A 22,951-nucleotide genomic window follows, 5' to 3' on the forward strand; every position below is an offset into this window, starting at 1 on the left:
AGCTGAAACTTCAAGTACTCTATTGGATAGATATGGATATAGTAGACAACCTTGTCTTGTTCTGAATTTTAGTGGAATTGCTTTGGATTCCTCTCTATTTAATTTGATGTTGGCTGTAGGCTTTCTGTAAACTGTCTTTAATTATGTTTAGATATGTCTCTTGTATCTCTAATCACTCCAGGACTTTTTTATCATTAAGGGCCATTGGATATTGTCAAAGGCCTTTTCTGCATCTAATGAGATGACCGTGCAGTTTTTCTTTGTTTCAGTTTGTTTCTATGGTGGATTACAGGTATTAATGTTTCATATATTGAACCATCTCTGGATCCTTGCAATAAATTCTACTTGATCATGGTGGATGATCTTTTTGATATGGTCTTGCAATTGGTTTGTAAGTATTTTATTAAGTCTTTTTGCATCTATAAGGGAAATTAGTCTGTGATTCTCTTTCTTTGTGGAGTCTTTGTGTGGCTTGGGTATCATGGTAACTGTGACTTCATAGAATGAAATGGACAATGTTCCTTCTGTCTCTGTTTCATGGAATAATTTAAGGAGCATTGACATGAACTGTTCTTTGAAAGTCTGGTAGAATTCTGTGCTAAAACCATCTGATCCTGGGCTTTTTTTAGGGGGTGGGGTTGGAAGACTTTTAATGACTGATTCTATTTCACTAGAAGTCTGTTTAAATTTCTTATCTGATCTTGATTTAACTTTGGTAAGTAGTACCTATTGAAAAAATTATCCATTTCTTTTATATTTTCCAATTTAGTGAGGCACAAGCTTTTAAAGTATGTCCTTAAAATACTTCTGATTTCCTCAGTGTCTGTTATGTCTCCCTTTTTACTTCTGGTTTTGTTAATTTGTATAGTCTCCTTCCACATTTTAATTTGGATAAGGGTTTGTCAATCTTATGAATTTTTCTCAAAGAACCAATTCTTTGTTTCATTGATTCTTTGTATTGTTCTCTCTTATTGATTTCAACCCTGTGTTTGATTATTTTTTGCCATCTACTCCTTTTGAGTGTGACTTCTTTTTGTTCTAGAGCAGTGGTTTTCACCCTTCCTAATGTTGTGACTCTAAAACCCTCATGGTAACCCCCAAGCATAAAATTATTTTGTTGCTACTTCATAACTGTGATTTTTCTACTGTTATAAACTATAATGTAAATATCTGGTATGTAGGATAATAGTGTCCCACAGGTTAAGAACTGATGTTCTAGAGCTTTCAGGTGTGCTATTAAGTTGCTAGTAGAGATCACTCCAGTTTTTGTTTGTTTGTTTGTATTTTTAATGTAGGCACTTAGTGCTATGAACTTGCCTCTTAGAACTGCATCCATTGTGTCCCATGAGTTTGGGTATGCTGTGTAATCATTTTCATTGAATTCTTGAAAGTCTTTAATTCCTTTCCGTATTTCTATCTTGACCCATTTTCATTTGGTAGAGAGTTTTCCAGTTTCTTTGGGTTTGTATGCTTTCTGTTATTGTTGATATCCAGTTTTAATCCATAGTGGTCTGATCTGATTCATGGATTAAAGGTCTTTTTCTTGGGCTTCAGCCACAGTTGACTACAATTTTGTTGTATCTGTTGAGACTTATCTTGTGACCCAGTAAGTGGTCAGTTTTGGAGAAAGTTCCATGGGGTGCTGACAAGAAGTTATATCCTTTTGAGTTTGGGTGAAATGTTCTGTAAATACCTTCTAAGTACATTTGGTTTATAACATCAGTTAGCTCTAGCATTTCTCTGTTTAGTTTTTGTTGGGATGGCTTACTGATGAGAGTGGAGTATTAAAGACTCCCGGCATCAGTGTGTGAGGGTCAATGTGTGATTTAAGCTCTGGTAGTGCTTATTTTACAAACTTGGCTGTCCTTGTGTTTGGAGCATAGATGTTAGGAATTGAAATGTCCTCTTGGTGGATTTTTCCTTTGAGTATGTAGTATCCTTCCCTATGTCTGCTGATTGGTTTTAAATCTATTTTGTTAGCTACTAAAATGAGTACACCAGCTCATTTCTTAGGTCCATTTGCTTGGTGTTGGTGCTGGCGTGTGTGTTTCTGTCAGGAGCCATGATCATGAGCTGTTGCAGCCTGCAGGATTATGCAGTGAGAATTCAGCCATCATTTACAAGGTCAACCCACCAAAATCAAGGATTCTGATGAAGGATTAAACCAAAACACAAGGCATTTTGGAATTATTCCTTTTGAGTGAATTGGCTGTTTCTTGTTATAGATTTCTTGTGCAATTACAGCAACCATATCTCTCTATTACCACACATCTTCATGTGATGTGTATAAGTAATCTCATGATTACATCTCAATCTTATGGACACATACACACACACACGGATGGTCAGGATGATGACTGCTCATTATCTGTACAGTTTTGATATATAGAAAACATACCAGAATATGCTTCATAACTAGATAAATTGTTCCACAAGACTGTAGACACTTAAAGCCTGCCTTGTTCCTTGTATTCACACTAACAAAAATAACCATCTCTCCTCAGTCTAACACAAACTGCACACCTTTAGCTCATTTTTATCTCAGAGAAAGTTCAAACTAGACTAAAGGCCTTTGTAAATAGATTATAAGTTTTCAACTTTACGGTTATGCACAAGGGCAGAGTCACAGGTGCCAAGATTACTAACACAAAGCACTCCAAGAAAAGCATGCCAGCCAATTCTTCACTGGCCAAATCTGCTGATAATAGACCTATGTCTCAAAGTTTGTCTCATCTGGGCACTATGGTCTTCCCTCTTACTCCTGAAACCTTGAAAATGTGTGCGACCATGGTAAATGGCTCAGCTCCCTATTACTTACCCTAGGAATGTGCTTTTGACCAATGAGAGGTAACTATAGTAATTTTTTTCTGTTGCTTTGAGCCACTTCTAGAGGAGACATTTTAGGCTAGATGAAAGAAGAAGCTAAGGAATTAGGAACTAGAATAAGAATAAGAGTTAGAACCAAGAAATTACAGACACAAAGGAAGAGAATTAGAATTAAAGTCAGAAGAATAAAGAAACATGCATAGAAAGAACATAGTGTGAGCAAATTTATTCCTTCATCTCAGATTCTTAGGTTTTTTGTTTGTTTGGTTTTTGTTTTTGTTTTTGTTTTTTTTGTTTGTTTGTCTGTTTGTTTTTTGCTTATCATAGCATCACCTTTTGAACCCTAAAAAGAAGGCTTTAAGGCTGGTCCTTAAAAGCCTTCCTTATGTTTCTGTACTTTAAGGATCTCTATCACCTCTGTAAGGCCTTTTTTAAGGTCTTTTTCTTGGACTTGAGCTATGTTGGAATGTTCAGGGCCAACTGTGGTAGGGTTGCTGGGTTCTAGTGAAGACATACTGTCCTGGCTGTTCCTAGTTGTGTTTTTGTGCTGGCATCCACGAATCTCAGATTGGGGTGATTATAAGTCTAGGTGCTGATTTCTGGGTTTGTCTGTGTTGAATGGGTGTTTTGTTTCTTGGTCTTTGTTTCCTTTCTGGGTTTTAGGTGAGCATAATGTCTGTGTTGCCTAGGGGACATTTTCTGTGGACTTATTTCCTTGTCTGCCCAGCTGGTGTGTTCCCAAGGACTGCCTGCTGGTTTTGGAGGCAAGGACAATGGGATGAGTTGGGGGAAGGTAGGGTGGAGGAGAGGATCTTTGTGATTCATTGGGTATGGGGTCAGGGAGGACAGGAAGAGCACAGGAGGCATTCTGCTACAGAGCTGTGGATAAGACTGGGATGTGGGTAGATCAGGAGAAGCAGAAGGAGAGGTGTGGATCATCTGTGAGCTTACCTGCTTCCTTAGCAGGAATGGTCTTTGGGTTAGTAAGGGGTGCCTTCTGGGGATGATCTGGGAGATCCACAGGAGATGTACAAAGAGGAGCAGGGAAAGCTGCAGCAAATATTTTGTTGCAGAGTTGGGATGAAGGCTGGGGATTGGGTCTTAGAGAACAGAGGAAGAGGTGAAGATCTGCAGTCAGCATAGCTGGTTCCCTGGCAGGAGTTGCCTGTGGGTTAGCAGAGAGTGCAAATTCATTTGCTTAAGAAATAACAGCAAGAACAAATGACATCATCTATGAATGTCATGAGCTTGGTAAGGTCTTTGGTCTAGGGAGGCATTTATCTGTGAGCACTGGGGAGATGGGACATGTGCTGGCACAGTTGTCTGTTTGCATTAAATACTCTTTGTCTTGTTAAACTGTAAGAGAAATGAAAATTACTAGCATGCATTTGCACAAAGAAACCATTCGTGATGGACAATATCCTGAACCAGAGAAAGTTCAGAGTTACAGCACCCAACACAGTCAGCCCACGGTATCTATAGACAATAGGGAGCTGGGCATGGACACACAGCTTGATTGGTGCCAGCTCTACTTTTGCCTTACTTGGCCATGATGGCATAGTTGGCAGCCTGGAGTAGGTCAACTGCCATGAGTGACTGAGACTTGTTCTTCATTGGAAGATATAATCTCAAGTTAGTATGTAGTTGGTTGCCTGTTGTGTTTTGTTAGTGTGTTATATACAGAAGCTGCCTTTGGCCAAATTTAATTTAGTTTAATGGACTCCGTGAGATATAAACATGGAAAATTTGTGTTCAGGTTTCATATCTTTTGGAGACAGAAAGGTTCTAGACATAATTTCTTAGCCTTTAGTTGAGCCCCCACCCATGCTAGGGATGGAACCCAGGGCCAAGTGTATGTTAAGCAAGTTCTCTTGAATGAACCCACACTTCCAAGCCTCTCCTTGGTGCATTCTAGAGGATGCGGTCCTACTAAGCCAGTCTACCATACTCCTCTCACTAAGGGATTTTAGGCAAGTTCTCTTCCCTTCCCCACCCTTAGTCATGTCTCAGCTAAGAAGTGTCAAGTCTTGAGTGTCCAAGTGACTTCAGTGACCCTGGGCTTAGCTCGGCTCCTGAACTGTCCATAGAACAGTCCCAAGTCAAGAAAGGCAGGGATGTGGAGAAAAGGGACAGAGACAAATAAACAATACAATGGTAAGTACATTATAACATCCCAATAAAGAGAGAGGTACACAGAAGACACAAGGAAGCTACAATAGGAGGAGATACATGGAAGGATTCAGAGAGTGGACACGAGACAGTGAAGAAGCATGAGGAGTCAGGGTGAAGGGGGAAGACAGGAGGAGAGGAGGGGAGAGAAAAGGAAGGGTGAGGAACCAGAGGTGAGGGGGGAAGACAGGAAGAGAGGAAAGGGAGAGAGAAGGAAGGGTGAGGAACCAGAGGTGAGGGGGAAGACAGGAAGAGAGGAAAGGGAGAGAGAAAGAAGGGTGAGGAACCAGAGGTGAGGGGGGAAGACAGGAGGAGAGGAGGGGAGAGAAGGAAGGGCAGGAGACACAACTAGAAATAAACAAAGGAAGACACAGAAGGAACACAAGACAAGGTGTCCTTAGATAGAAAGGGGAGGGGCTAAGATGGTTTCTAGGGAATTTAGGAAGACACAAGTGGGTGGAATAGATAAAAGACAAATAGAGGAGGTAAGAACAGGTTCAGGTAGTCTGCCAATGGAAGAAAGGAAAGAGAAAGGGAGAGAGAGAGAGAGAGAGAGAGAGAAAGACAGAGAGAGAATGTTAGAGCCAAAGAGACATGAACAGTGTCCAAATCACCAGTTCCAGTCATGGGGACATTGTGTTGAGAGTGAGATCAGCCATTAAAAACTGCTCTGGAAAAAATTTGGGTCACAAAACCAGTTCTGAAAGAACCATTTCAGAGAAATACTCCATGCATTTCTAAGCTCATGTCACCTAAGTTCTGAAAAGGAGGTGCCCAAAGGGATAGGGTGTTTTCTCTAAATACTCCCACACAGGCACAATTTCCCAACAACTGGAGGGCACAGGGGTTGCTGGGAAATCCCTCCTCCACCAAAGTAAGGGAGAATTTCAAGGCCACAGCAAAACCTAGGAAAGGGTAGGGCTTTTAGGCTTTTGCCCTAACTTTTTCCAGGAGGACGCCTTCACACTGGACCATACTTACCATGACTATCAATATGCAGGAGGGTGTTTATTTTTCATTCATTTTTCTTTAAGAGACAAGCCACAGACTGCCACCTAAACTATTCTTGAATTTACAATCATCCCAATTCAACTTCTAGAGGCATGCACCAGAACACCCAGCCTTCTTAGGTGGCAAAAGATGAACGTGTTACCAAGTTTGGCCAATAATGGCCAGTTTAGAAATTTCTTGACACACAGAAAGACCAGAGTGGCAGGGCTAGCCCACATAAGGCAAGCACTGAGGGTTTCTAGCTACACCCTGTAATAACTGCTCCTAGCATCTGCAGTGGCTCCCTTCTAGCCTACACATCACCTGTGCCCTAACAGAAAACTGTAGCATCCATTCCATCAAAGTGTGAAATTCTCCTGAGCAGTTACTGTACAACATGCAAAATGGTTTTTCTGGGCTCACAAAGTAGATCCAACAGTTCTGAAATTAATACAGTACCTAGGCTTCTTATATCTCAGAGAATCCTGTGGGTTCCATAGACTCCTTATCATGTGCTCCTGCCCATTCTCAATTGTATGAGCAATTGTGTCTGGGAACTTGCTGAATTTCTATGGCCTCAAGCTGAAGAAGCAAAGGGAGCAGAGAGAAAGAGAAAAGGAGGGGGTTGGGATGAGAGACAGAGGTGACAGAGAAAGGGGAAAGACAGAGGTTTTGCTCTATAGTCTATCAACTTCCTGCTTCAGTTTCCCAAGTGCTGCACTTCCAGGTATGTGCCTTCATGTCTGGCTTATATGGGACCCTTACCACCATCCAGTTGTTAATCTAAGGGTCTTTGTAAACAGTACCTTCACCCTCAGTGCAGTCCTATGCGATCCCTCACATGAGAAAGGAGGGAACACTAAAGATGTTGCATTAAACATGTGTACACATACATACTTTGCTCCTACTTAAGTGGGTTCTTACAATTCTGGAATGACGGATTCTCATAATCTAACAAAAGCTAGAAATCTGTCAGAAGTGACCATGAGACACCCACCAACAGTTTGTCTTGAATTTTATGACTAATTTATTATGTATATGTTTGCATGCATATACATGTATGCTATGGTGTGTGTGTGTGTGTGTGTGTGTGTGTGTGTGTGTGTGTGTGTGTTTATGTCAAAGGACAGACTGTGGACATTAGTTCTCTCCTTGCAACATATGGGTCCAGGGGATTGAACTCAGGTCCTCAGGGTTGACAGCAGGCTACTTTCCATGCTAAGAAGTCTCACCGGCCCTTGCACCAATTCTTTAAGGTTTTGGAACTTTTTAATGTTTTCAAATTGCAGGTTGAAGGTCAAACTCACTCTTATTCATTGCATTGGGCAGAATTGTCTGGGTTTAGGGATGGGACAGTCTGAAGGTTGTATACTGCCTTGGGGCTCACATGGCTCATCCTCTGTGCCCACAGGAAAGCGCATTTGTCTTGGCGAAGGCATTGCCCGCAACGAATTGTTCCTTTTCTTCGCCACCATCCTCCAGAACTTCTCCATGTCCAGTCCCGTGGCTCCTGAGGACATTGACATCAGTCCCAAGGAGATTGGCTTCGGCAAAGTGCCCCCAACATACCAGATCTGCTTCTTGGCCCGCTGATTGGGCTAAGGTGGCCGGGTCTCCCCGCTCCTGTTGAGATGGCCCCATCTTTATGCCTCTGAGAAACCTGCTGGAAACCAGGCCCTCAGTCACTGCTCACTTCCTTCCACCTCACTGCAGCTTCTGCAAAGCTCTAAGATGTGTTCTACTCCCCTGTGAATGGCACTGGAGAAATCAAACAAATAAATGTCTTTCTAGAAGTACAAAGAGACTTCTGGAGGCCATATCTCATACTAAGTCACTTCCAACAGCCATAGTCCCCATGTAACAGCTCCCGGTGATCCATGCTCTATGCTGATGGACTCTGTGTATGGTTGAATTCTTTGTCTCTGGACTTGCCTAATATGCATGGTTCATGTCAACAGAATCACACAGTATGTGATCTTTGGTGTCTGGTGTCTTTTACTTCACAGAATATTATCTAGGTTCCTGAGCTTTGCAGGCCACAGTCACATACCTTCATGTTCTTTTATCATGATCTTCTTAGCATCCACTCTCTGGGCAGAGGCCTCCTCAGCCCATGGTCCCTGAGCTTTGTGATTCTTAACACCGACTTCATGTTCCCTTATATGTCTCACAAGAATCACACCAATACCTTTATTAGTCACGTTCTCTAAAGGAACAGGACTGACAGGATCAATCAGTCTGTCTGCCTATCTATCTATCTATCTATCTATCTATCTGTCTATCTATCATTATCTACATCTATCTACTTATCATCCATCCATCTACTATCAATACATCTATCTGTATGTATATATATATATATATATATCCATTTATCTATTTATTTATCATCTATCATCCTTCTATCCATCTATCTTCTATTATCTATCTACATCTATCCATCTATCTACATCTATCTATCCATCCATTCATCTATCTACTATCTTTCTATATACCTACCTATATGTATGTATGTATATGTATATATACATCTATCTATTTATCTATCATCTATCTATCACCCATTCATCTATCCATCTATCTATTTACTTCTATCCATCTATCTGCATCTATTTATCTATCCATCTACTATCTATCTATATACCTATCTGTGTGTGTATGATGTGTGTGTGTGTGTGTGTGTGTGTGTGTGTGTATCCAGTTGTCGCACATGGTTCTGCAGTCCTGGAAGATATCTGGAGAGCTGATGGTTTTCAGTCTCTGTTGAAATCCAAAAGAATCTGGATTTAATGCTAGCCACAGCAACAGATTAGACGAACTTGAGTTAGGGAAGGCAGTCAAAAATACTTTCCTTATGGCCCTGGTTCCAGTTCAAGTCAGCCTCACTGTCTTTGCCTCTGTGTCTCCTATCTCTAGATAGAGATAAGATGTGTTGTATGAGAGTAGAATTATTTCAGTCTTTCTGTCTATATCTGTTTCTCTGTCTGTCTCTCTGTCCCTCTATTTTTTCTCTGCCTCTGCTATGTGATCGGTGGTAAGTTCTCATATCAAAAGTGTAGCCTAAACTACTAAAGAATTTCAGCCTAGGAACAAAATGGTGAGTTTTATCATGTAACAACCCCACTCCTGGTACTGATTTCCTGAATTAGCTACCTTGTTGCTGTGGTTAAGTATCTGCTCAGAAGCAAGTATGAGGAAGAATTTATTTGGGGTCAGTTTCAAGGCAGGAAGGCAGGGCACCTGGACCTCTAGGTTTGCTGCAGGAGCATATGGCAGGTGGGCAGGAGAAAGAAAAGGGTGTCAGGAAGAGGTTCCCTCAAGTAACCTACTTCTTTCTGTCAAGTCTGAGAACAGCCTAAAACTACTGTTAACTAAAGATCAAGCATTCAAACAAATGGAGTCATGGGAGATATTTCATATTCTTTTCTTTCTTTTTTTCTTTTTATTTATTCTATTCTAATACAATACATCCTGACCACAGCCTCCCCTCCCTCCTTTCCTCCCACCACATGCACCCTCTCCCCTAGATCCACTGATCCTCCATTTTGCTTCAGAAAAGAAGGAGGCCTCCCAGGGATATCACCAAACATGGCTTAACAAAATGCAAAAAAAAAAAAAAAAAAAAAACTAGATAGAAACCATCATATGAAGGCTGAACAATGCAACCTAGCTCAGGGCCCCAAGAGTAGGCAAAAGGTCAGAAACACTCCCACTCCCATCTAACCATGGCATTTTGTAAATGGATTGGTGTCATTATCACAGGAGTGGGTCATCTATAGGAGTGTTCAGTCTCCTTTTTAGCTCTGTCAGTCTTAGGCACACTTGATTGCCCCATGTCATGTTATAGTACAGCAGCAAATGCCTCACCAGACCAGTGCGGTGCTCCTGGAATTAACTGCTTCCAGAAGCACAAATTTAAAATGTCTACTAACTATAACTTCCCAGCCTCTGGTATTCTGCCTCAGTAGAAAACAGAGTAAGAAAGTCTCAGCATCCTGCAGCTCAGAGTCTACAGGGGAAAGAGACACTTCAGAGAGAGATGAGGGGGAAGATCAGAGAGCCAGACATGAGGAGGATCACCAGTCACAGTGATCAGAGACCCAGAGGCTGCAACTGCTCCTCTGCCAGGCTGAAGTCTCCCTCTCCACCTGGCTGCTGAGCCTCACCACCACTCTGTCTCTTGTCTCCCTACTTCTCTGCTTTCTGCCATCTGTGGCTGTCACAGGCAAGAGAGTGAAATGGGAACTCCACTCAAGTCACATGTGAAATTAAGAATACACAGAGTAGCCCTACAATGCAAGAATGTATTTGTGAGCAACATGTCATGGCCCACACCTTTAATCTCAATATTTAGGAGGCAAAAGGAGGAGGTTCTTCGAGTTTGAGGCCAGTGAAGTCTACAGAATCAGTTCCAGGGCAGCCAGAGCTACACAGAGAAATCCTATCTTGAAAAACCAACTAATACACACACCACCACCACCACCACCATTACCACAACATACACACATATCTAAAGGAACACACAAAAGCACACACATGCACATTCACATAAGAAATATTCCTTCACATATGCAGCACAAACAGGTCCATGCCTGGGGAAATAAACAGACAAACCTGAGCTGACAAGTACACGCTCACCCCCAGAAATCAAGATGCATTACTCCCAATGTTCTTTTGTCCTGTGTTCTGTTTCATTGTCTTTGGCAACATCTGTGGACTAGAGAGTGATCAGGTCACTATCAATCCAAGCAGGAAGTATGGGTGCTCACACTCCTGGACAATGATGAGACAGGAGGTAGGAACAGCTCAAGTTGCTCAACTGGGCGGAGAGGCAGGTTCAGCATAAAATGTCCTGCTGGAGTGTGCCGTGAAGTCCACAGTGGTCAGACCAGGACCATGGAGCCCAGTGCCCTGCTCCTCCTCACTCTCCTCATGGGCTTTTTGCTGCTCCTTGTCAGGGGCCACACAAAGGCCCGTGGTCAACTCCCACCTGGACCCCATCCCCTGCCCCTCTTGGGGAACCTCCTGCAGATGGACAGAAAAGGCCTCCTCAACTCCTTCATTCAGGTGAGACATGTGTCTTATGGGTTTAGATCCATATTTGCTCCTGGACATCACTCAGAGAGAGGCGCAAGGGACTTCTTCTAGGCTGTAGGTTCAGGTGGGAAGGTTGCTGGATGAAAGCTAAGATGCTGATTGGTGATGGATGGTGCTCAGATCAACAGAAGAGACCTTATTAGGTTGGAATTGTGTGGGTCACTGTGCTTGGAGTGTGAAAGGTGACAGGGGTGTCAAGGTGTGTGCCAAGGGTTTATAATTTTTCTCTTTGATGCTTCTTTGTTCCTGAAGAGAAAGAAAGATGTCAGAGGCATCCACAGATAAGGTTTGCTTCTACCAGCACAACGGATTAACCTGCCATGTTCTGGAGCAAAGGGGAGGAGAGGCAGGTCAGGAGGTGGGGGTAGGTAGGGAGTACTTATTAGTTATAAACACCATGGACCATCCAAGCAGCTGACCCTGGCACCATCTTTACCAGTCTCCACAAGGGAGATTTCATGTTCAATTACTACTTGTTTATTAATAATCAATTATCATCCTTGGCTTCACTTCCCATTTAGAGAGCTGATATAATGGCAACAATCCCAACCTCCCGCTACCCCTTCGTTGTTAACACATCACCTATCTGGATCATTGATGTATCCATTTATTTTTATCTAGCTTTTGAAACAAGGTAGCCCTATTTTTCCCAGGTTAATCTCAAACTCATGGTCCTCCTTCAAGTTTCATAAAATATCTTTGATCTTATCTCTGTGTTGATAGCTCATTGTTGCTTAAGATTCCATGAGTGACTCGGCCTAAAAACATAAGTAGGTCAACATTAAACATGTAGAGCTTTTCCTTAGTGTTGTCCCCAAACAACACGGGACACTGAACATTGTCATAGCCTTTCATTTCTATTAGCTGCATTGCAATCTAGAGTGAGCTAAAGATTATGAGAGGCCGATGTGGGTTATGTGTAAACCATTCTCTTCAAGGGCTTTCAGCACTTGAGGATTGTGACATTCTTGGGATCAATTCCCTGTAGATGCCAAGATGGTTGCATTGTCAGGTATTTTCCAACTGCATGTACTTTAGTCATGACTCACATTCAGGTCCACCACTAGGGGACTATCACTTTCCCTTCTCATGTAACCCAGTGGGTGGGTCAGTGCCATTCTCTAGAACATTGTGAGAAGGCATTGAACAAGTTGAAGCTGGGTCACAGGAAACATGGTTCTTGATTGAGATTTCAGGGACAGATGGCCAGACTGAATGGTATGAGCAAGGTTCTGCATCTATATCTGTATTTATATTCATACCTATATCTAGATCATATCCATTTACTTTATTTTGAGATATTGTTTTAAATCAGGTGTGGGCGTAGGTTCACTCAGGTCTGTAAAATCATGAGAGAGAAGCACCTCAAGGATGACTCCTTAGTCTCACCCAGCTGCAGAGGGAATTTGTCTCTATGGTCCACTCTTGCTGAGCAATGGCCCTTTTATTATTACACACATCACACCCTTAGCAAGTCAACTCCAGACAATGCCAAATTCTCAGTAATAATTCCACAGTGTTCTGAGTTGTTCTTAAACTCAGTTTGAGAAGGCTTTCATCCCCTAGGAAAACTCTCAGCTAATACTTCAAACAGAATATATGGAGACAGGAGGCAGCAATCACAAAAGGCAGATCAAGCCTAGGTGCTAACACTCCAGAGTCAAGATAGAGCCTTAGGTAGCCCAGGCTGGCTTCTAACTGGATATATACCCAAACATGACTACTGATTATCTGGGCTCTACCACCTCAAAGCTTGGATTAGAAACATGTGTCTAGAGCTCAATCTCACCTCTACAGTACTGGTGTACTGATTAGAACATCCAACCAATCAATGCAGACCCTGGCTATGTGGGGAACTAACTCTTAGGTTCCCAGAAGGGGAAGGGTGGCCATATGAGAGGTTCCTATTTACCAGTCTATGTCTAAGTGTTTTCACAGTGTAACAATATCATCTGCACTGACTAACGACAACCCTTGTGCCCTTATGCTTTTTAGCTTCGAGAAAAATATGGAGATGTGTTCACAGTGCACCTGGGACCGAGGCCTGTGGTCATGCTGTGTGGGACAGAGGCCATAAGGGAGGCTCTGCTGGACCAAGCTGAGGCTTTCTCTGGCCGGGGGACAATTGCTGTGTTTGAGCCAATTGTACAGGGATATGGTGAGATATGGGACAGGGTGGAGTGGAGGATGTGGTTCCGGAAGGTGGAGCCAGAGCTGTGGGGAAGGACTCGGGTTCTCTGAACTTCCAGTGTATCCTACACATGCTTCTCCTTTCTTAGGATTGATCTTTGCCAATGGGGAACGCTGGAAGACCCTGAGGCGATTCTCTCTGGCCACCATGAAGGATTTGGGAATGGGGAAGCGGACTGTGGAGGAGCGGATAAAGGAGGAGGCCCAATGTCTGGTGGAGAAGCTGCAGAAATCCCAGGGTGAGTCTCTGAGAATGAGCATAAAGGAAGATGGTGATACAGGATCTGAGTGCACAAACATGGAAAAAGAAAGAAGCATATAAGGGTAGAGAAACACACATACATGCACAGAGAGAGAAAGAGAATTAGAGACAGAAAAGAGATGTGGTGTGTGTGTGTGTGTGTGTGTGTGTGTGTGTGTGTGTGTGTAAAGGAGTGGGTATGGACAAATGTGTAGATAGAGACATACAGAGACAGAAAAAGAATTATGAGGTCCATATTGTGCACAAATAACTCAGAGACACAGATTGACCATGGTGGTCACTTTTGTTCAGAAAAATCATTCCATGCATTAGTTTTCTTTGTCAGTTGGTTGGTACACACTGGTCCTCTCAGGACTCAAAAGGCAAAAATAAATAAATAAATAAATAAATAAATAAATAAATAAATAAATGTGGTTATCAATTCAAGTACAGTCCTGTCTACATTGTAAGGTTCTGTCTCAAAAAGGTATTGCGTGCTAGTATAAGTGCGTTGTAGAGTGTTTCAGCAGCATATATAGTGGGCATGGTCATATATGTTTGTAATCCCAGAACTCTGGAGGTGGAGCCAGGATGTTGAGATTTTCAAGGTCATCTTCTACTGCATATAGAGTTCAAGACCACTTTGGCTTATCCTTTGCCACACCACCACCCAGATGGTCTTAATCCAGTGATTCTCAGGCTTCCTAATGCTGCAACATTTTAATATAGTTCCTCATGTTGTGGTGACCCCTTACCAAAAAATCATTTTTGTTGCTCCTTCATAACTGTAATTTTGTTACTGTTATGAATAGTAATATAAATATCTGTATTTTCCAACAGTCGTAGGCAACTCTTTTGTTGTTTGAACCCCAGAGGGGTCATGACCCACAGGTTGAGAACTGGTGGTCTTAGTCAAAGACAAACACAGAGTGTAAGTAACCGAGAGGGAAGGGAGCAGGAGGGACTGCAGACGTGTTCTAAGCAGGGAACTGTGTTTCTTCCTTGTGGTTGTGCTGGTGAGCAGCAGTGAGCACACAGGCCGGTGGGAGTTTGACTCTGGGTGAACTCAGAGGCACCTCTGGGGACTTGAGGGGTCTTTACATCAAGGGTGTATTGGTGACATGACTGTTGTTTGCACCTCCATTTCTGTACACGGGACATTTGCCATCTCTTATTGACCTTTCTCAGGAGATCTGAGAGGTCAGTGCAGAGGCAGGAGGGAAGAAAGGTGCAGAGGCTGGGAAGAAGGACTGGAAAGAGCAGTCAGAGATGGAGGAAGCCAAAGGAAGAGAAGTGAGCTCTAAGGCTGAGAGTGAGGGTGATGAGCCCCAGGGAAGGACCTACATGGAATCAGAGACCACAGACAAGCCAGACCCAGAGTGAGGGGAAATAAGAGCTCAATACTGTTGGAGAGACAACAGTCATCCAACCATCAGGGTTCATGACTGAACCTGACATACAAAGGCGGCAGGCACTGATGACTTCTGGAACACCACAGAGCCCAGACGTCAGAGAAGGGATGGAGGACTGGCAGATGGGAATGGAGTGTGCAGGGCTTGTAAATTCACACAGGCATTCCCTGAATCCTTCTCTGCACCATCCCTACCAGCATGAGTTAGCCATCAGCTCAGAGTCAGATGTTGTCCCGGGGGTAGGTGCAGGGTGGAGACTGACTACACACACTCTGCCTCTCCATCTTGCATCTTAATCCCAGCCGTGATAAGCTGAGTTAGTGAAAGTCCCTCCCTTTCTGTGTATATGAATAGCATCCCATATTCTGTATCGTATTGAGAGAAGATAAATAAAAGGATGCATGCATCTCTGAATGAAGAGCCTAGACTCATGTGCATCATATGTGGAAATGTGGTAGCCACTCTTGCTGTTCTTCAAGTAGTGAGTGGTGGAGACAGCCTCACAGAGCTAGGGCTGAAACCAAATGTTCCCTGGTTCTATATCCTCTGCCTTCTGACCTGCATCCTTCTTCTCCAGGAGCCCCCATGGACCCCACCTTCCTCTTCCAGTGCATCACAGCCAACATCATCTGCTCCATTGTCTTTGGAGAGCGCTTTGACTACAAAGACTGCCAGTTCCTTCACCTGCTGGACCTGTTCTTTCAGACTGTCTCACTCATCAGCACATTCTCCAGCCAGGTCAGTGGGTGGGAAGGGAGGAGCATCCAGAGTAGAGGAAAGAAGAGGCTGCTCTGTAGGCAAAGAAGGGTGTGTCTTAGGGCTGGAAGAAAGGCAGAGACAACATGGAGAGGCAAGGAGCCTGAGGCCTGGAAAGAGGGAGGAATGTTAAACAGGGTGGAGAGACTTGAATGCAGAAATACAGAGCCATCCAGACATGAGAAAATGATGGTATGGGTGGTGCAGCTGTGCCTTCGGGAACAAAGGACTTCACATTTCATGCATGAACTCCTGAGTTCATTACCAGGATTTGGTGGTATATAACACATGAGATTCCACTATTTTGATAGTGGAGACTGGAGTATCAGAAATCTGGGGTGATTTTTTGCTACATTCTGAGTTTAAAGCCAGTCTGGCATAAATGTGTCCAAAAAAATAATACCCTGCAACTTAAAACTAATGAAGACAAAACAGCAAGAGGGATTGGAAGAGAGAGCAGGGATTGGAGAGGGAAAGGGAGAATGTAAAAAAAGGTTAGAGACTGATTCAAAGGCATACATGTGTACGGTGTACATAAAGTGTGTGTGTGTGTGTGTGTGTGTGTGTGTGTGTGTGTTCCTTCATAAAATCCATGGACATAGGATCACTGCCTACTTCCTGACACCTGCTAGCTCCAGGTGGCCTCCTGGGTCCTTCTTTCTTGCAGATGTTTGAACTCTTCTCTGGCTTCCTGAAGTACTTTCCTGGTGCCCACAAGCAAATCTTCAAAAACCTGCAGGAAATCCTCAACTACATTGGTGAGAGTGTGGAGCAGCACAGGGCAACCTTGGACCCCAGCAATCCAAGGGACTTCATCGATACCTACCTTCTACGCATGGAGAAGGTAAGTCCTGCATGCATGAGAGAAGTGATGGGTGAGAGTGAAGGCTGAGGATGTGAGCAGAAGAAGAGGAGGCAGAGGATGGGGAGGAGAGACAGGAAGTGGAGTGGAGGAGATGCAGAAGAATCTAGAAATTGAAGACTAGAGAAAGGGAGGAGAAAATGAAATAGGGAGGAAGAAGGCTGTGGAAGAAACACAGGGCAAGGGACAAAAAGCAGAAAAGAGCTCAGAGGAAGAGAGAGCCTGGGAGACAAAACGTGATAAATACCAGAGAACAAAGTCAAGAGAGGAGGAGACAGAACAAACAGAGAGCCAGAGACGAGGACTGAGAAATGCCATGTGGTCCATATAGTGTGAAACAGAAGGACAGTTCCCAGGATGTGTGAGCATCTCCCTGCAAGGCTCCAGTCACTCCTGACCTTCTCTTCTCTCTCTCATCTGGAACCAGGAGAAGACCAACCCCCACACGGAGTTCCATCACCAGAACCTCATGATCTCTGTGCTGTCTCTCCTCTTTGCTGGCACTGAGACCAGCAGCACCACTCTCTGCAATGGCTTCCTGCTCATGCTCAAATACCCCCATGTTGCAGGTGGGCCACAGGTGGCCAATTGGGGAATGTTCTAGCTCTCTTTTGGCTGTGGAGATTTGTGTGAATGAGACTTACACAGTCACATTCTAAAAATTTTAAAACGATGTGAGGTTACTGTGAGTGTGCCTGCCCTAGCTCATATGTAGAGGTGGGAAGACAACTCTGTGTAGTTAGGTCTCTCCTCCACCTTCACATGGGTTCTGGATGTCAAAGTCAGGCTGTCAGGATGCAAATCAAGTTCATTTACAGGCTGAGCAATTTTATTGGTCAACATATTCATATTTGATATTCAATTATACACAGATTAATTTACTTCCCTTTATTACTGAGGCTATAGCCTCAGATTATTTGCCTGCATATATGTCTGTGTGAGAGTGTCGGATATCCTAGACCTGGGGTCACAGAAGTGTGAGCCACCATGTTGGTGCTGGGAATTGAACCCAGGTCCTCTGTAAGGGCAGCCAGTTCTCTTATCCATTGAACCATCTCTCTAGTCACCTGGATTTTTAAATTCCAAGCAAAGGCATGCATGCGTGTGTGTGTGTGTGTGTGTGTGTGTGTGTGTGTGTGTGTGTGTGTGTGTGTGATATGTAGGAATACAATTTATAGCACTCATTACATTTCAAATGGGGAAATTCTTACCATCACCCCCTCCAGTCCTCACTCCACATTGATAGATGAAAAAGCCCTCTGCTGCAGGTTTTCCATTTCTATCTTTTACAAGCAAGGTTGGAGCTTTTGAGAGAGACTCTACTATAGCTCTAAGTGTGGCTGGAGAGGCAGGTGCTTCAGAGAAGCACAGGTGTGCGTGCCCAAGAGTGCACTGTGTCTTTGTCAGCAGAGTCTACTTGCTCTGCACTGTTCCTAAGCTATTAGCTGGCAGAAAACAGGGTCCCCATGCATTGCATCCATGAAAGAGGAGCAGGCATTGTCTGTTGTCTCTTTTCTTTGCAGAGAAAGTCCAAAAGGAGATTGATCAGGTGATTGGATCACATCGACCCCCAACCCTTGATGACCGCATGAAAATGCCTTACACTGAGGCTGTCATCCATGAGATTCAGAGATTTTCAGATCTTATCCCGATTGGTCTGCCACACAGGGTCACCAAAGACACATTGTTCCGAGGGTACCTGCTTCCCAAGGTGAGACCACCAGATGGGATTCCACATCTCTACTCCATGATCACCCTCCACTCTCCACATCACCAACCTCAGCCTGTTTGTGGTTTCCTACATTCTGTGTTTTTCAGGGACTGACTGTCTGAGATGGGAGTCAGGGTATGCTAATATCTTTGTGTCTCATAATGTCTCCTAGAACACTGAAGTGTACCCCATCCTGAGTTCAGCTCTCCATGACCCACGGTACTTTAAACAACCAGACACCTTCAATCCTGACCACTTCCTGGATGCCAATGGGGCTCTGAAGAAAAATGAAGCTTTCATGCCCTTCTCTATAGGTGAGACCCACTTGTGCTTCCTTTTCCAGACACTAGAGGGCAGGCTTATCCTGCAGGACACAGACAGGTCTAGGTCCATGTTTGCTGAGTCTGTTCCAGCTGCTTTGCCTGAATCGTCCTATTCATCATGGCTATAGCTAACTAAACTAAAGGAGCATTCTGGCCATCAGGACTTTGGGGAATTATTTAAAAGCCTCTAAACCTGAGCAAATGCATTTTCTTAAAAACAGCAGCAAGAACAACTGACATCATGTATGAACACTACTGTGAACACGGGTCTTGATGGCCGAGGAGGCATTGACTTCAGCTGTGAGCACTGGGGAGATGGGACATGTCTTGACATGCTTGTCTCTGTGTACAGTAAATACTCTGACTTGTTAAATTGTAAGAGAAATCAAAATTACTAGCATTTTTTTTTTTTTGAGCAAAGAAACCATCCATGATGGATAATACCCTGAAGCAGAGAAAGTTATCAGTTAGTAGTGTGGGTAGAGGGTGAGCTATATGGAGTGGGGCATATGGATACAACTTGATTTGTGCCAGCTCCACTTTTCTTTTACCTGGCCATGCTGTAGTTGTTGGCATCCTGGAATTGGCTCACTGCTAAGTTTGGCTCTGACCCAGTTACTTGCTGGCAGAATAGCTGCTTGCTGACACAATATAATCTCGATTTATTTTACAGTTCACTACTAATGAAGTTTGGATAGTTCCTGTTGTGTATATGGTCAGCCTTATGCCAAACTGAATTCATTTTAACAAGCTCTAGTCATGAAAAACTCCTTTCATGTAGATAGATTCCTTATCTTGGGGAAGAAAGGAAAGTCTAAGAAAGGACTCCTTAGAACTTTTCCTTATGTGATCATTATTAAACCTAGGGCTTTGAAAATGTTAGGGAGGTGCTCTACCACTGAGCCACACCCCCAGCCCCTCACTGGGGGATTCTAGGCAGGTGTTCTACCACCAAACCACATCTCTAGGCAAAAACTGTCTAGAGTTGAGTGTCATAGTGACTTGAGGGACCCAGGGCTCAGCTCCACCCTGAAATGTCCAATGTATGGGTTTTATCCCCTATTTAATTTTCATTCAGTGTGAGGACATGTAAAGTGGGATAAAAGTGAATTTCTCCATTTCGTAGTTGTAAGTTTAGAGGACATCAGGAATGCAGAGAATTAGGTCTGGAAACAACTAGGCAATGGACAGACAATGGAATTGAAACAGAGATCTTAACAAGGAGAGGCACAGTGAGACAGGGACAAGGTGCACTGCTCAGTGTTGTCAACATGACAATCTAGAATCATCTGGGGAGAGGGTTTCAGTTGAGGAATTGCCTATCTTATGATAATCTGTGGGAGGTTTGCTTGTTTGATAATTGATATGGGAAGACCCAGGCCATGTGAGTGGTGTTACTCCTAGTTTGGGGCCCAGGCCCATGTAAGAGATGTGAGGTCTAAGCTGAGCTCTGAGGAAATAGGCGGCATGCTCTTGCCTGTGGATGTGGGTTGACCAGTTGTCTCTAGCTCTTGTTTCTTTGATTCCTCCAATGTGGCAGTTAATGATTTGGACCTGTAACTGAAAAAAAGCCCTTTCCTCAACTCTGCTGCTTTTTTGTTAGGATATTTGTTATAACAACAGAATTGGAATCAAGACATAAGAAGACCATGCAGGAAGAGGCATTTTATGAGAGATGGAGAGTGAAATGAGACAATAGAAGAATGGGAGGGAGAGATGTAATAAGGAGGCAGAAGTGTAAGAACAGGAGAGAGGGAGTGATGGAAAATGAGGAGGGAGAGGATAAGAATAAGAAATAGACCAAAGGGACATAAAAAAGAAGATGCTGAATGAGCAAGTGATGAGGGGGGAATAGAAGGGGGAAGAGAGAGGAGAGGGGGAGAGAGAGAAAGGGAGAGGAGAGAGAGAAGGGGAAGAGAGAGACAGAGAGGGGAAGGGGAAGGAAGAGAAAGAAACAATAGGGAGTTTAGACACAAAAGCAGAAAAGGGAAAATGTGAAAGAAAAATAGTTTCTGGGGGGGTAAAAATATACAAGTTGATTGCCCTGGCTGGCAAGAAAAAAATGGAGCCAAAATACATTAGAGCTAAAGAGACATGAACAGTGTCCAAATCGCCAGCTCCAGGCATGGGGACATTGTTCAGAGAGTGAGATAAGCAAATCAAAAGCTGCTCTAGAACAATCTGGGTCACAAAACCAGTTCTGAGAGAACTGTCTCAGAGAGATGCTCCATCAATTTCTAAACTCATGTCACCTAAGTTCTGAAAAGGAGGTGCCCTAGTAGATAGGGTGCTTTCCCTAGACACCCCTACACAGGCACAATTTCCCAACAACTGGAGGTTGCTGGGAAATCTCTTCTCTACCTGGAGGCCTGAGGTGGTCAATTGCAGATTAGAATTTCTGAGGTACAGGGCAGGAGGTGGAGCCTCTTCCTGGGCTTTCAGAGTCCCATTGCTCTGTGGTGCTCCATGCCTGAGGTGACAAATCAATAGGGCTCCTTATACCTCAGAGAATCCTGTAGGTGCCATAGGCTCCTTATCATGTGCCCCCGCCCATTCTCAACTGTGTGAACAATTGTCTTCAGGAACTTGTGAAGTTCATTGATCTAGGGCTGAGACCAGAAAGGGGTGGGGGGAGTGGGGAAGATCCAGGGCATCTTCCTCTTCCTTTCTCTTCTCTCTCATGCTCCCTTCTTTCCTCTTCATCCTCCTCACCTTCCTTCTCCTCCTGTTGGTTTCTATGATGGGGTCTTGTGTTACAGCCCAGGCAGTTTTGAACTCATGATCCACCTGCATCAACCTCTCACATGCTGGGATGATTATCCATGCACAATCATGCCTGGCTCATATATAACTATTAGTATCAGCCAGGTGTCAATTGAAGAGTCATTACAAACATCGACTTCGTGCTCACAATAGCCTTATGAACTGGGTGCCATTGTCCTCATGAGAGAAATTAAGAATACTAACAAATGTGTACACACACACACACACACACACACACACACACACCCTATCCATACCCAACTCCAAGTTGGTTCTGGGGCAATGGATGCTTTGGAAATCCAACTCTATCCCTAGTAAATGCTGGTCATCCATCTAATATTTTACAACCATTATTTGAGGTATGGAGAACTTCTTTATAGTGTCTTAGAACTGCAGGTCAAGAGTCAAACTCATACTTATTCATTGTAATGCGTACAGTTGTCTGGGTGTGGGGATGGGCTGGGACAGTCTGAAGGTTGTGTACTGCTCTGGGACTCACATGATTTGTCCTTTGTGCCCACAGGAAAGCGTATTTGTCTTGGCGAAAGCATTGCCCGAAATGAGTTGTTCCTTTTCTTTACCACCATCCTCCAGAACTTCTCTGTGTCCAGTCCTGTGGCTCCTGAGGATATTGACCTCACTCCCAAGAACAGTGGTGTAAGCAAAATACCCCCTACATACCAGATTCACTTCCTGCCCCGTTGAATGAGCTGAGGAACGAGTGTCAATGGATTTCAGTGTCCCCACTTCTGTCCATCTGTGGCATCATGTTCTCCCCTGGGAATGGAATTGAAAAAAAAAAATAGTCAAGTGCCTGCCTTGAAGTATGAACAGAGAGACTCCTGGAGGCCACAGCTAATTCTGTGTCACTTTTCTCATGCTTTTAGCAGCTACAGTCCCAACTTATCCACACCCTGTGCTCCTTGATCTGTGCTAATAGATAATAGACTGCTTATTGTCTCTCTTGAGTCATCTCCATCCTATTCCTGTGTGTTTAGGGTCACGATCCCCTTTACTGATGAGTGACAGAGGTCACACACACCATCACACTGCAAGTGAGCAGGGGAGCAAGACTGCACTGGGAGTCCAGAGCAAACTCTTTGCTATGGCAACTCTCAGCCCTCGTGTGTGTTTAAATTGAGATGAAATTTATACACCAAAACTAACTAATTTTTTTAGTTTAGTATTTCAAGACAGAGTCTTATGTAGCTCAGACCAGCCTCAAAATTTATATGTGTTCAAAGATGACTTGAACTCTTGGACCCACTTTCCTTCATTACCCAAATACTGGCATTATAGGTACGTGGACCTACATCCAGATTTTAAAATGACTGTATTTTAACATTTACATTATAATGTCTTTTTTTGTTATTTATTATATTTGTGTTTTAATTTTATACATCAGCCATGGGTTCCCCTGTCCTTCCCCCTCCCGTGCCTGCCCCCACCTTCTCCCCAGCCCCTCCCCTCCATTCCCATCTCCTCCAGGGCTAAGACTCCCCTGAGGATTCATTTAAACCTGGTGGATTTAGTACAAGAAGGTCCAGTCCCCTCCTTCCAGGCTGAGCAAAGTGTCCCTGTGTAAGCCCAAGGTTCCAAACAGCCAGCTCA

The 22,951-nt window shown here is 43.7% G+C and overlaps 2 protein-coding genes across 3 annotated transcripts in view; both read left to right on the forward strand.

Annotated features, from left to right (window-relative positions):
• LOC118588777 (cytochrome P450 2B1-like) overlaps positions 1 to 7,785 on the forward strand; it is an 88,899-nt gene extending 81,114 nt beyond the window's left edge. For both annotated transcript variants that reach the window (XM_036195323.1, XM_036195329.1), the window contains exon 9: positions 7,397 to 7,785. In XM_036195323.1, coding sequence (XP_036051216.1) covers positions 7,397 to 7,578 — 182 coding nt within the window. In that variant the 3' untranslated portion in view covers positions 7,579 to 7,785. The remainder of the gene's footprint in view (positions 1 to 7,396) is intronic.
• A 3,096-nt stretch (positions 7,786 to 10,881) lies between these two features.
• On the forward strand, positions 10,882 to 22,671 carry LOC118588794 (cytochrome P450 2B1-like). The gene is made up of 9 exons (XM_036195339.1): positions 10,882 to 11,052; positions 13,078 to 13,240; positions 13,362 to 13,511; positions 15,503 to 15,663; positions 16,349 to 16,525; positions 16,971 to 17,112; positions 18,067 to 18,254; positions 18,427 to 18,568; positions 21,864 to 22,671. The coding sequence occupies exons 1-9, from the start codon at positions 10,882 to 10,884 to the stop codon at positions 22,043 to 22,045; spliced, it is 1,476 nt and encodes a 491-aa protein (XP_036051232.1). The 3' UTR covers positions 22,046 to 22,671.
• The last annotated feature ends 280 nt before the right edge of the window (positions 22,672 to 22,951 follow it).

Source organism: Onychomys torridus, chromosome 1, assembly GCF_903995425.1.
Source record: "Onychomys torridus chromosome 1, mOncTor1.1, whole genome shotgun sequence".
NCBI lineage: Eukaryota > Metazoa > Chordata > Mammalia > Rodentia > Cricetidae > Onychomys > Onychomys torridus.